General features: G+C 38.4%; 1 protein-coding gene across 5 annotated transcripts in view; it reads right to left on the reverse strand.

Annotated features, from left to right (window-relative positions):
• The window catches only part of Hace1 (HECT domain and ankyrin repeat containing E3 ubiquitin protein ligase 1), a 101,296-nt gene that overhangs the window by 59,821 nt on the left and 26,679 nt on the right, over positions 1-14,796 (reverse strand). For 4 of the 5 annotated variants that reach the window (XM_027402931.2, XM_035440316.1, XM_035440317.1 and 1 more), the window contains 3 exons: positions 11,013-11,095; positions 1,035-1,131; positions 661-762 (listed from right to left, as the gene is read on the reverse strand). In XM_027402931.2, the coding sequence (XP_027258732.1) occupies positions 661-762; positions 1,035-1,131; positions 11,013-11,095 (282 nt within the window). Of the gene's footprint in view, positions 1-660; positions 763-1,034; positions 1,132-11,012; positions 11,096-11,758; positions 11,821-14,796 lie in introns of all 5 variants that reach the window. The other variant, XM_035440318.1, reaches the window with a different exon arrangement.

Genomic DNA, 14,796 nt, shown 5'->3' on the forward strand with positions numbered 1-14,796 from the left:
ATTAAAAACACAAAGCTCGGGCTGGGGATATAGCTCAGCAGAATTCAGGAGTGCCTAGGTTCACACCACAGGACCACAAAAACAACAAGAAAACGAGCTAGGGAACAAATGGCCACTGGTCATTACACAACATTCCTCCTTCACATCCTTTTGCTCTATCCATGAGGAAGAGTTATATTAAGGAGAGACCAAAGAGCCAGACAGATGATTCAGAGGGCCAAACATCAGACAAGATACACTATTATATACAGTTACACTTCAAAATTCCTAGTAACAAGCTCTAATTTGTCCCCACATACCCAAAACCTATAGATGCTCAAGTATGTTATATAAGACATAGCAAGTGCACATATTCGGTTCATATTCTCTTATAAACTTGAAATCATCTTCACTTAATTTATCATGCCCAATAAAATATAAGTGTTATGTAAATAGCTGTTATATCATATTCTTTAGGAAACAATGACAAAGAGTCTGTCCAAGCTTAATTACAGTGTTTTTGATCAACAACTGATTGATTTTTGGCCGCCGAATCCCCACATGCCAGGGGCTAACTATAATTCATAGCTACATAATACATAACAAACTCAAGTTATTAAAACAATCATGACAACAGAATTATTATTATTCATTTACAACCTATTAGCAAACTTATGCTACCATGTTTTCCCGAAGGTCTTCATTCTGTGTCATTTGAACAATAGTCCGGAAAAGCCTTGGGTGATACTGAATTAATACTTCGCAAGTCTCTCCATATCCACCCTAAAAACAAGATTCACATTACTCAAGTTTAAAAACAAACAGACTTTTAAATATCATAGTTTTCACAGGCTAAACATCTTTGTACTCTCACTTACGAAAAACATGATTTTATTATATTTTCATATTAATTTAATATAATAAATTAATTATCATAAGTAATTTATTACATTTTTAATATTTTTTATTTTATATTTTAATAATATATATATTAAAATAGAATTATTTTATAATTTCTATCATAAATGGGCTCATAATAAGAATTAAAAGCATACCTGTACACATAAATCTAGAGGGGTTACTCCATTTTTATCTGGTAAATATTTGGCTCCTCGTAACAGAAGAATCTGTGCAGTATCTCTCTGACCATGACTGCATAGAAATAGAACCAAATTAAAAGTCTAATCTTTTAATTTAACTTGTTCTCTATAAATGAGATCACTAGTATCCTCTACAGAGGCACATCGATTTACAGCAATAAAGACTACACATATTTCCCAAAATGGAAACAAATTAAAAAACAACCTCATTGTATTTCAACCAAATGGTACTGTATAAAAAAATAACATAGCCAATTTGAATTAAACATTCATAGTGTCCTGCTATGAATCTAGTGCCACAAAGAACAATTATAATAGGTTTTATCATTCTGTTGATATATGACAACAGTAACTACCTTCCCTGATACATGCACCAAGTGACCAGACTAACTTAAGAATAGTATCTAGGAGGCTAGAGAGATGGCTCAGCAGTTAGGCTGCTCTTCCAGGGGACCTGTGTTCAATTCCCAGTACCTACATGGAGGCTCACAACTGAGTGAAACTCCAGTTCCAAGTTCCAAGGGATACAATACCCTCTTCTGCCCTCTGCAGGCACAAAGCACGTAAGTGGTATAAAGACCTACATTCAGGCAAAACACCCACATACATCAAATAAGTAAATAAATCTTTAATAATATTTACACAAAGCATACAAGAAAAAAAGACAGTACATCAGTCCTCTGAAAACAACAGTAATTAGCATTATTAATGTTCAACAAGAAGAGTCTCACTCTGTAGTCCTGGCTGGTCCCAAACTCAGGGCAATTCTGTCTCAGTCTCACAGCTGTGATTTAATAGGCCTCAAGCAGGAGGCTCAGAAGTCTTCATCAGGCATCAGTGTTATTAATCTGGTAGTACCAGTCAAAACATTACACAGCTATTATAACAGTGGTTAATTCATACTGTCCTATGCTAGGCTGCTCCTTACCATGCCCAAAAATAAAACCAGAAAGTAACCAAGGTAAGATTAATCTATGTTAGAGGCAGTGACATCTCTGCAGTATGACTGATTTTATAAAAACAATCAAGTTTCAATAACCTTACAATTGAATAATGTCCATGTGTTCAATCTTTCCAATTAATCTATCAACTTTTAAATTTTTTACATTTATTTTATATGTATGTTTTCCCAGCATGTAAAAATGTGCACCATGTATGTACCTTGTGCCCTCAGAAGTCAAGAGGAAGTCAGATCTCTTGGAACAGAGCTACAGATGGCTGCTAGTCCCCATGTGGGTGCTGGGAAATGAACACTGGTCCTCTGCAAGAACAAGTGCTTTTAACTGCTGAGCCATCTCTCCAGTCCCTGAACTGTCAATATCTAAAGAGCTAACTTGTTCAACAACACAAAGAATGGTATTGGCTTTTAACATGTACACATCACATTCTATAAATTACACTGTAAGCTTTAACTTAGTATTTCATACACTTGATAAGCAAGCATAACTGGGACAACGCTTTAACAGTTGTCAAATAGGCAGGAAACCAATAGCCTAAAAGCTATCCCTGTACTTGAGCTCCTAGGCAACAAACTGCAACCTAACAGTAAATAAGCAAGTACAAGTACACTGCTCATAACAAATATTCAGATGTGACAGGGTGTGTGTGTGTGTGCTCAAGCACTTGCACATGCGTGCATTAGTGTGTGTTCATACACACTTCCTAGTTCTTACATAATTGCTTGTTATGTCTTAAATAACTAGAAAAGTAAGGTTAGAGTATTTGGCTTCCTGGCATTGGTTCTTGAAGTAGTTTGGGAACAATCAAGTAAAAGGCAATTTTTGCTAGTCGGCTGGGGCCAAAAGCTCTTCAGCACTCTATGGCCCTTTATCAACCTGCTCCTTGTTTCCTAAAAGCAAACTTCCCTAAGTGAGTCACAGAACCTAAACCTGTACTACTGCTCTGACATTTTTCTGCTCTACCTGAGCAAGGATCCAGCACAAGATCTCCTTTCGGAAGGTGCCCTATGTTACCTAAGAAAAAGGAATGCTGCCCCAAAGGCCATGAAGACTCTGCACAGGCACACTGATGGGGAATGTACTTCTGTGTATGTTCATCTTAGTGATTGTTGAATAAAGTACTGTTTGGCCAATGAGGCAGCAAGTTAGGCGGGACTAGGAGTCAAGGAGGATTCTGGGAAATGTGTAAAGAAGTGATGATCTAGGCAGGAAATTGTGAGGAGCCGCACTCACATTCGCCATTACAAGATGGCGCTGACATGCCGGATCAAGTAAACAACGTTGGCATACATGTGCCCAGTGTTTTTCCACTGCCTAGCCCCGCCTATTCCATGGCGTCATATAGGGTGACGAGTCATGCACCTATCCCAGCTGTACACGCATCACTCAGAGCTTGTGAGCCTTTATAAGGGGACGGGATTCTTGGCTCGGGGTCTCCACTCTGGTAAGCTTATGCTCTCCTCTCAAGACGCATTAAAGCTTTACTGCAGAAGGATCCGAATGTCCTGTGTCGTTCTTGCTGGCGAGGCGATTGCGCGGGACAGGAAATGACATAGCAGAGAGACTCATACATAAACAAGGGAAGAAGGACGTGGGCCTTCTCTCTTCCTCCAGAGTTACCACGTGATCCCGGGATGAGGACGCCAATGGAAGGTGTCTGATAAGTCTTATAAAATATATAGATTTATGATAATTAAGACTGAGCTAACAGATGAGAATCTTAGTCATTGGCCAAGCAGCATTTGTACCTAATATAAGTCTCTATGTATTATTTGGGACCCTAACTCTGCGGGTAGAACTTAGGCAGCTGGCAGAAAGCACCCACATGGCGGTACGGCTTGGGCGGCTTTTGGCGAAAAGATTTATCATAACAACACACCCTGTTGGGATTGCCACTCTGTCCTAATATATTAAGTCACACCCCTTTTGGTCCAACAGCATTTTCACTGCCCATGTTTCAGCCCTGCCAACACAATGAAGTTTCTATTAAAAAAAAAAAAGTCAGGACTTGGAGAACTTGTGGTTAGCTAAGAAAAGGCAGCCTTGCAGGAAAGTAGGTGACTAAGAAGCTACCCAAGTGCCCTGAGGACAGTGCATCTCAATTCTACAAGAGCTAAAGAGCCTACACTTGAGAACCTTCTAGACCTTTCCTTCCGTGTCTGGTGCTTACTTGTGTCTCTTAAAATCCCCTTCCTCTTCCCCTTCAGAATCTAACAAATATAAACACAGTGTTGCCTTGGGTCCTCTGAGCCACTCTAGCAAATTATCCAAACCCTAGCAATTATCCTAGGGAGTCCTAGGAAGCCCAGCCCAGCCGGCAGCCAATTCAGAAACTGCAGCTGGTGAGAATTACATCAAGTGCCTAAGGTGCAAAGCATTCCCCTGGGACTGAGCCCACACTTGCAGGATCAGGCACGGTCACCAGTAGATGGTGTAAGACCTGACTTAGAAGATGTTCCACTGCTGGCTCCTGGTGGGGAGGAAACGCCTCATCTGTGTGGTGAGTGAGACAAACTGCGTGTTCTACCCCATGTCCAAAGATTAGGTTTCAGCCAACCCATCCAATCATGATCAAATAAGCCCAAAGCATTGCTGCGCCCACTCAAGTCATCATCCACATTTAGCCTAAGAGCTCACTGTGCAGACACTGCTAGCACACTGAATCACTTCTAGTTTGAGTACTATCCAGTTTATGAAGTGCTCTCTGTGCAAATCAACTGTGCTTAATCTAATCTGTCTAAAGTTTCTTTTTGAAAAGGTTCACCCACTGTTTCAAGAGAAAATGTAATTGCTCAACATTAACAAATAGTAGATACATCGATTTGTTTATTAAAGCCTCCATATAAAATTTTTTGGCTACATACAACAAAACCAACTATTAGCATGAGGGCTGAAGAGACAGCTTGGGGGCTAACAGTGTATCTAGGCTCAGTTCCCAGCTCACCTATGTCAGGTGTTTCACAATGCCTGGGACTCCAGTGCCAGGGAGATCCAATAACTATGGCATCTGGAGGCACTAGCACTCAGAACACACACACACACACACACACACACACACACACACACACACACACACGATTTAAAGTAAAATAAATCTTGGGGCTGGAGCGATGGCTCCACAGTTAAAAGCATTTGCTACTCTTGCAGAAGATCAGGGGCTGGTTCCCAGCACCCACACAGTAGTTACCAGTCATCTGTTACTCGAGGTCCAAAGAATCTTCTGACCAATGTACATACTAGGCACATGATACAAAGACATACAAGCAGGGGAAATACATGTAAAAAATTTTAAAACTTTTTGTAAAGAAAATTATAGAAATAATTTTTTTTAAAGATTTATGTATTTATTATGTATACAGTGTTCTGTCTGTATGTATGCCTGCAGGCCAGAAGAGGGCACCAGATCTTTTCACAGATGGTTGTGAGCCACCATGTGGTTGCTGGGACTCAAACTCAGGACCTCTGGTAGAGCAGTCAGTGCTCTTAACCTCTGAGCCATCTCTCCAGCCCTAGATATAATTATTCTAAAAAAGAATATTTAGCATTAAAAAAAACCAAATGCCACTACAACATATTGAGAAAGCTGGATTTCTAAAACTACCTAACATTTACAATGCAGTGACATTTCATTTCATTTCAAAAATGGATTAAAACCAAGAAGCAACTGCTTATAATATAAAAAATGTGAAGAGCAGTTAGTGCTCTTCGTGTCATATATGTAAAACTGTAACGGTTTACAACTACCCTATGACAGAGTTGCAGAGTTGTAACTCCTATGAAGAGTTACAGAAAGAATATTTTAATTTTTGAGACAGGGTCTCACTATGTACCCCAAATGGCCTGGAATATGCTCTGTAGACCAGGACAGCCTTGAATTACAGAGATCCATTTGCCTCTGCCTCCTGATTGCTGAAACTAAAGACCAGCACTATCATGACCAGCTTTTTTTAATTGCCAACTGTTTTTTAATAGTCATCTCTATAACTATATCCACTTACTTTACAATTATATCCACTAAAATACATAAAAACAAACAAGACGACATGTAATGCTTTGTAGCTAAGATACAAATGGGAGTACAATTGGCCTCAATGGGAAGCTCTGCAGTGTATTTTGGGTTACCTACACACCCACCCCAGTAGGCTAATGTTTTGAACAGTTGACTATATTTCAGCATCATTTGGGGACACACAGAATTTTTAAGCCAAATAACTAGGTAGGTTTACTGAATAGGCAATTATTTTTTTATAAAAATTAAGGCTAGTTTTATATGTATATCAATATTTTTATTAATTCTATGATAATTTCATATATATCTTCCTCCTAAATCTTTGCAGATGCTCCCCGCAATTTCATGTCCTTTTTCCTTTTCTTTTTTTATTATATTTTCAATAACACACTGAGTTCAACATGTGCCAGCCATATACTCTGGGCATGGGGCTGTCCAGTGCAGAGCTGTCAACCTACCAGAGGCCACACCATTAAAGAAAACTAACTCACTCCCTAGAAAAACTCATTTTTATTTTGAATGAGATAATATTCTTTACAAGCACATTATGGTGTAGTTTATGAAAATATAACTGTTTCTCAAAATTCTTCAGCTTTCTAATGGGCTTTTTCAGCCTTAATATCTAAGAACTTCCACTAGAGTAACTTTTTAAATTGCTTATGAACAGAAATATTTTACTATTCCCTAAGTTTATGGATTTAAATGTAAAGGTTATTTTACATACTATTTTGATTCTGAGTTCTCTAACCAAAGAGAACTGTTTGACAGGAATTATACTCTATGTTCTGAAGCTTATACCTTTGTAACTCTACAAAGACCTGGAAGACTCCATTGGTATCTTACCAATTTACATATATATATGTAATTTACATATATATATCACTTTATCTTACTTTTCCTAATAAAAGTTATCTGTAAATAGAGAAAATACCTGGGGATCTAGAAACCACAGTAAAAGCATGCCTTCAGGATTGCAGAGATGGCTCAGTGAGTTAAAACTTCATGTTGGGCAAGCATGAGGAACTGATTTCAATTCCCTAGCATCTATGTAAACAGGCAGGCATGTACACTTATAACACTAGCATTATTTGAGAAGCACAGACAGGAGAATCACCTGGGCTTATTAAATACTTACTATTCTCCTTTGACCTCCACATACATGCAGTAGCTTACACACACACACTCAGGTGCCACCACACAGAAATAAAGACAGTTTAAAAACAAAAAGAGGTGGCTTCAAATGAACAGTGCACTATATATCATTTTCTACAATGACATTTCCTTTTAGTTTCACTTATCTTTTTGTCAAAGAGATTCAGTGCTTATTAAATGAAAACCTAACAGCCAAGTTGGAGGTTCATGCCAAAAAAAAAACCCCAGCATTTGGCTGAGGTAGAAGGGCTGTTGTGAGTTCCAGGCCAGAGTTATTGGGGATGAAAAGCTTCAATTAAGAAAAATGCCTCCGTCAAATATGCTGTAGGTAAGTCTGTAGGGCATCTTCTTAAATTAATGATTGATATAAGAGACTGACCTGTACAGTTCACTCTAGGCAAATCCACCCTGGGCTGGAGGTCACAAGTGGCATGTAAAAGCAGGCTGAGCGAGGCATGAAGAGCAAGCCAGTAAGCAGTGCCCCTCCAGAGTCTGATTCGGTTCCTGCCTCCAAGTTCCTGCCTCCAATTCTTTTTGGGCTTTCCTCAATGTACTGTGTGACCCAGCATGTGTAAACCAAATAAGCCCTTTCTTTCCCAGGTTGCTTTTAGTCAGTGTTTTATCACAGCAACAAAAACCACACCAAGACAGCAGGTTTGCCAATACAGGTCTATAATCCAAGCACAAGGGAGGCAGAAGCAGGAGGATCACAACGTTGAGGCCAGTCTGGATCACACTCCTAACTAAAGAAAAGGCAGGGCTGGGGGTAGAACCAAGAAACAGTTAAAGCAGTGGCATGAAGGAGCAAGTCACACAAAACACCAAGCACAACACAACAGGCAAAACATCATGCAGAAAAACACAGTGGACATTTGCACTCAGAGAACTCAAAGAGAACCAGCATGGCTAAAGCACAGTGAGTGGAGCTGAGTAAGTCTCACAGGCAAAACAATCGAGGTTTTATTTGAAACACAACAAAGAAGCACTGAAAAGTTCTAAAATGGCAAGAAGTTACCCCAAGGGTCGCTTTGCTGAGGAAGACACTGAAGGGAAACAAAAGTGGAGTCAGGGAGACTAGGTAGACTGACTCCTCAGTGCTCTAAGAGAGATTAACAACTTGAAATTTTGTCATTTTAAAGAGAGTCTAGAGACACAGAACATGTTCTGAAGGCAGATGTTAAAGAACTTACTATTAAGAATAGGGTCCAAGTGCACAGTCGGAGAATACTAAGAAATAATAATCTGACTTCTGCATTGAATAAGGAGGAGGAACAAGGGGCACAAGAAAGATACCAAGAGAAAAATAAGATGCTATATTCTGGACATGTTAAAATCTGAGATTTTACAATAATACAACTGCCCATGAACAATCAAATCGGGCACTTCAAAGGAATGTCTAATTTAAAAATAAACAGCCAAGATAGAATATGGGGAAAAATTTAAAGTAAATTTTTACTGGAGATTTGACTCAGCACCGGTTATTCTTCCAGAGGAACCAGGTTCAATTCCCAGCACCCACAATGGTGTCTCATAACAGTCTGTTATTCCAGTTCAAGGAGATCTGACACCCTCTTCTGGCCTTCCAAGGCACTGCATACACATGGTGTATAGACACATATACAAGCAAAACACCCATACACATAATAAAAATCATAAATAAGATGTTCAAAAAATTTTAATATGAAAAGTAGAAAATTATTTCAGAAACCCAAGCTAATATTTTTCATAAATTCATATCATCATGGAATTGACTATCAGCCAATCAATCAAATCATAAGAATTAGACACTACTGAACTCAGACAAGAACTAGAACACTTACTAAAAATAAAAAACCTCTTGTACATAAAACCCTTTGAATATAACAGCTTCATTAAGTTTCACAATTCATATAATTTAAATTTAAAAGATCATATACATAGAGGTCATGTTTATATACTTGAGAGAGAGAGAGAGAGAGAGAGAGAGAGAATGTGTATGAAACAACAACCAAAGAAAAAGAGGCCATTAATTTTGAGAGAGAACAAGCAGGGTTGCATGGGAGGGGATGGAGTGAGGGAAGGACTGGAATGATATGATTATAATTTTTAAAAAATAATATATATTACATTTATAAAAGAATCACTACAGTGCTTTGGAAACAGCCTCATATAAAGGGTTTAAGAATGTTGGAGAGAAAGCTCAGTAGTTAAAAGTATGTACTGCTCTTGCAGAGGACCTGAGTTCAATTTCCAGAACAGCAGGTCAGTGACAGTCACCTCTACCACAAGCTCCAGGGCATCTGACACCCTCTTCTGGCCTCCATAGGCACATATAATTATGTGTACATACCGCCCTGGATGGACCACAATTAAGATTAATAAAATTAAAATTAACAGGTGGTCTGTATCAAGGAGAAACAAGAAAAAGGCACATCTTTCTGTTGAAAATAAACTTCTAGCAAAATGGTATAAAGATGGCTCAGTGTATAAGAGTGCTTGCTGCTCTGGCAAAGGATGCAAGTTCAATTCACGGCATCCATATGACAGCTAACAACTGTCTGTGACCAGTTCCAGACTGGGCACCCTCTTCTGGGCTCCTTAGATAGCAAGCATGTACATCACGTACACGCAGGCAAAACACACATATACATAAAATAAAATAAATCATTTTAAGTGGTATAAAAAGGGTAAGAAATTTCTACAATCTATAAAAATCTAAATGAATGACTATTATAATTGACATGTAATTAGCCATACTGACTGAAAATACAGTCACGCATATAACAGTTATACCCATACTGAATATGTACATACTTTATCTCTTATCATTACTCAAACAACACAGTAGAATTATCTGCACAACGTTTATAGTAGATATAGGTAGTACAGAGAAGATTAAGCTATGGAGAAAGATTACATATAAATACTTTGGCATTTTACATCAAGAACTTTGTATTAGATTTGGCTATTCATCAGGGGAGGAAAGTTGTTCTAGAACCAATCCCCAAGGATACCAAGGGACAACTATAGGATTACAGAGCAAAAAGAATCATTGTAGTAGTTCTCTACACTGTTCCTAACTACAAACTACCTCTATGTGACACATTACAAACATATAGAGGTATATGTGAATGGGAACAAGTATGCATATATAATTATTTATTGTATTACTCCCCAGGATTTGTTTTGTGTTGTTGGTGTTAAGTTGGCTTTTTCACTGCCCTGGTGCTGGGAACAACAGAATGGCCTTGAAAGTGCTAGGCAAGTCCTCCAAAAGTCCTTACAAGAGTTAGAAAACAAATGAACAGGTAAAGAAAAATAACTAAGACAGTAGAGAAAAAACAGGATACATAACACATACCAAGTCATATCCAACAGTTTATTCCAAAGGAACAGACCTAGGTACTTATTAAACTGTGGAACCCACTGGATTACTGCTCTGTCCTAAAACTGAAGTAGTCAAGGAAACAAAAACAGCTCCACCAACAAGATGAAGGCACTAGCAATGAAATGAAATGCTGAGCGTAATGGCTCACACTTATAATCCCAGCGTTATAGAGATGGGGGAAGAGGACCTGAAGTTTGAGGCCAGCCATGAGCTACACTGTAGAGTTCTAAACAACCCTGGGTTACAGAGAAGATCGTATCTCAAAATAGCAGTAATGATATTAACAGAATATGATCTCTCCAACAATTAAGTAACAGAATTTTTATCATGCTCAATGACAGCAAAGCATCTGTAGGAAAATAAGAGAGCTTGGGAAAACACACACAGATATTTGTGTGTGAAAATACAGTTAAGGGAAGCATGTCTGAAAACACAGAGCATCATACCTGCAAGCAAAGTACAGAGGAGTGGCTCCTGACACGTTGGGCCTGTTGATATCTGCACCACTGTCCAGCAAGCACTGCACTGTCTGGGGGGAAAATGGTAAAAGTAAAGCCACAGAAGTCAAACCAAAGACACCATTACTAGAATTTTAATCCATGTAAGGAGAATTCTTCCCACAATTTGAAGCTTTAAAAAGAAAATGATTGTGCAGTCTCATGATGTATGATGGTGAACAAGTCCAACTCTATAAAAAGCTCATTGACACTCATGTACTCCATGATCTGTGTGGAACTGTCAATGGGATACAAAGTGTGTTTGCCTGGGAAAACCCTCAATCACAGGACAGTCAACAGTCATAGGACTACTCAGACTGGAATGGTGGCTAGTGAAACCACGGAACTCAATTTTTATTTATACTTAAGGTTGTATAGCTATATAAGGCTAGCAATCTGGACACTTACTTTTAGATATCTAAATTTTAAAACTAAAACTTTTTACCTCTTGGAGAAAAAAAACAAATGGACACAGAGCTGCATTTCTCCTAAAGCCAGAGTATAATTGTTATACAACATGTTAAAAGCAAAGAAGCCCTTTTCCAATCAACAAAAGTCCATCCTGGCTCAAATTCTGTGAAACTCAATCATATGTACCCTCTCCCCTATGGTCATCTGACTCCCACCAAGAGAAAGGGAGTTCACATAAAATCATAAAACTATACATCTGAGATTCAGGACAGAACAAGGCCCACCTGAAAAACCTCAAAAATAATGTTTTCTAGTTTTATTCCTATGGTCCTCATTTGAGTTTCTCCTGAAAAATAAAAAAACAAAAAATAAAGAAAGCATATAAAGGCATTATAAAGAAAACAACTTTGGAATGAAAACTTTTTAATATTATTTCTGGATTGAGCACATATGTTGGTGCCTTTAAACCCTAGTCCTATGTCAATAACAAAACCACAATGTACACCCACACAAGAGAAAGCAGAGAGAGGACAAGAACACAGTGAGCTGGGCAGTAAGTTCTCCAGTGTGAGCATCTGGCAATACCAGGAGATATTTTGATTTTCATTATTGGTTAGCTAGTGAGCAAAGATCAGAATACAGAAAAACATTTCACCATGTGCAGGAAGCACTCAAAAAAAAAAAAAATCCCAAAATATGGACAGTGTCACTAGACACCTTGGTGTACAGCTAAGCCAGGCAGTAATAACTTTATCCAACATACAATGTTCCCAGTTAAGGCCCCTTACTGGCTTACCATTAAATATGAATAAGCAAAGAGTATTTAAAATACAACTGAAACAAATGTCTAACCTGGAAATAAAAATCAAATAAAAACAAAACTCAGAAAAATATAGAAAATAAAGGGAGCCACACCAAAAAAAAAAAAAAAAAAAAAAAAAAATTGAGCAACGTAACTGGGCAGGTGGTCCATGCCTATAGCCTCAACTCTCAGGAGGCTATCTGGGATATCTCAAGTATTTCCAGCCTAGGCTAGAAAGCATTTGGAGGTCAGTCTGAACTATATGGCAAAACTCTGCCTCAAAAAGATAGGATGGAGGGAGTGAGAGAGGGAAAAATGGAGGGGGAAGGAAGATACAGTTATAAGGGGAGAAAAGGGATTTTAACCATGGAACGAGGGTAGGACCTAGGAGAGGAAAAAATTAGAAAATAAAGATAATTCACAATTTTATAGAAGAAATAATAATCCAACTAACATTTAGAAAGATGTTTGGGACCGAAATGAGAAAGGAAAAGAAAATGAACAGAAGATGAGAAAAGCAGTGAAACGATGCAGAAAACAGAAGTGCGTGGTGCCACACAGACACCAAGCATGCAGCACACAGCCAGGTCTAGATAATCAGCAGGCACCTTTAGTCTGAACAAATATAAAGAACTTCAACAAAGTAGTGCCAACGTGAGATTTCTAGTAGGAAGTTCAGACTAATACTAAACTTCATAAATGCAACACTAGAATCATTTCTTAAAGCCTTCAAGTTTTTCAAATTATTTCAAAGGTATAAATCTCTAGTCGCTCATGCTAATATCCAAATTATATGGTCAAAATGTACTATCTATATTATTTTTTCATGCCTAAAATACTTCTTTCTCAAAAGAAGTAGAAACTAGGGGACCCTCTGCTATCCCCTCAAGAAGGAATTAAGACAAAAAACAGATGACATAGAAACAAAATAAAAGAAATTTAACATAGAAATGTTCTAGATTAGGGAAAAAGCAGAACTGACAGGCTATCTAACAAACTTGTCTTTGTAGACAACAGCACTATGACATTACAGGGAGATAGATATAAGGGGAACTGCTGATCCACACAAAGAAAATCTGAGAAACCGGGACTCTCGGGGTTGAGCAGGCAGAAAGAAGTGTGTGCGGCACAAACCTGACGACCTAGCTCAGGGCCCAGGACCTACTTGTGATTGCACACGCTTCTTTTTGAACTGTCACATGTGCATGATGAAACACCCATAACACATGCAGCACACCACACAGGCACACCCATAATACATCATACAACACACAGACGCACACACATCATACACACACCACAGACACACCCATAATACATCATACAGCACACCAACACACCCATAACACATACAGCACACCCGTAACACATCATGCATAGCACACCACAAACATACCCATAATACATCATACAGCACACACACACAACACACAGACACATCACACAACACACCACAGACACACACAACATATTATACAACACACCCACAACAAATCATACAACACGCCACACAGTCACATCATACAACACACAGACACAGACACAAAAAGTCAATTACTAACTTGAAGAGTGTTCACCACTCAGTCCAATACAGGACTTTATCAAACTTTCTCCCTAGGGCTCAGGAAAAGAGGTGAAAAGATTGTAAGAGCCAGAGGTGATGGAAACCACCAAGTTAACAGTGTCTTTCAGACACAACAGGACTGATGCACATACAAACTTAGGCACTGGCAGCATTGCAGGTGCCTGCCCAGGTTCAAGCCAGATGGGGTCCCAGCATTGGGAGGGGAAGTAGACACAAGCTCCTATCCCTAACCCAAAAGCTCTCTCTCCCAATGACAACGCTTGCCAAGGAAAATGTAGCTTTCTCCAAAGTTTCACTGGGTATATTAACCACTTAAGGATAAGACCGCGCCCTGCAGTAGATGACCAACACAAAATGAATGCAACAGTATTTTGCTAGAGTTTTAATCTTGAATTGCTTTTTGGGGACATTTTTTACTTTACTGAGCTTTTGCTTACATGTTACAGTGTATTTATGGATTTTGCTTGTGTGTATCTGTGTGCATGTCTGTGTTTCCCGTGTTTCTGTTGTTATTCTTCAACTGTTTTGTTTGTTGTCTAAAAAGAAAGAAAAAGAAAGAGAGTGGAGTTGGGTGGGCAGGGAGGTGAGAAGGAGCTAGGGAAACCGATGAGAATATATTGTAAGAAAAATAGTTTTCCAATAAAATATACAGTTAAGTGTTTACAACTTGACTCATCAGCAAAAAAAAAAAAATAGTTAACTATATATAAATGAACATTGTCTAAAGAAAATGTGTAAATCCATAAAGAAACAATATACAAGTGTCAAAAGCTGAAAAAGAGCCATAGCAACTTATTATATGCACCAAAGAGGAGCTTAACTTGAATTTTACCATTTCAGGTGACCTTGGTTTAAAAGAAAGAGGGCTTAAGGGTCTATCATAGTTTCTTAAAAGACCTTGGTAAAAGACTAAAGGTAGAGTCATATATTGGTGC

This window comes from Cricetulus griseus, chromosome 2 (assembly GCF_003668045.3).
Source record: "Cricetulus griseus strain 17A/GY chromosome 2, alternate assembly CriGri-PICRH-1.0, whole genome shotgun sequence".
Classification (NCBI taxonomy): Eukaryota; Metazoa; Chordata; class Mammalia; order Rodentia; family Cricetidae; genus Cricetulus; species Cricetulus griseus.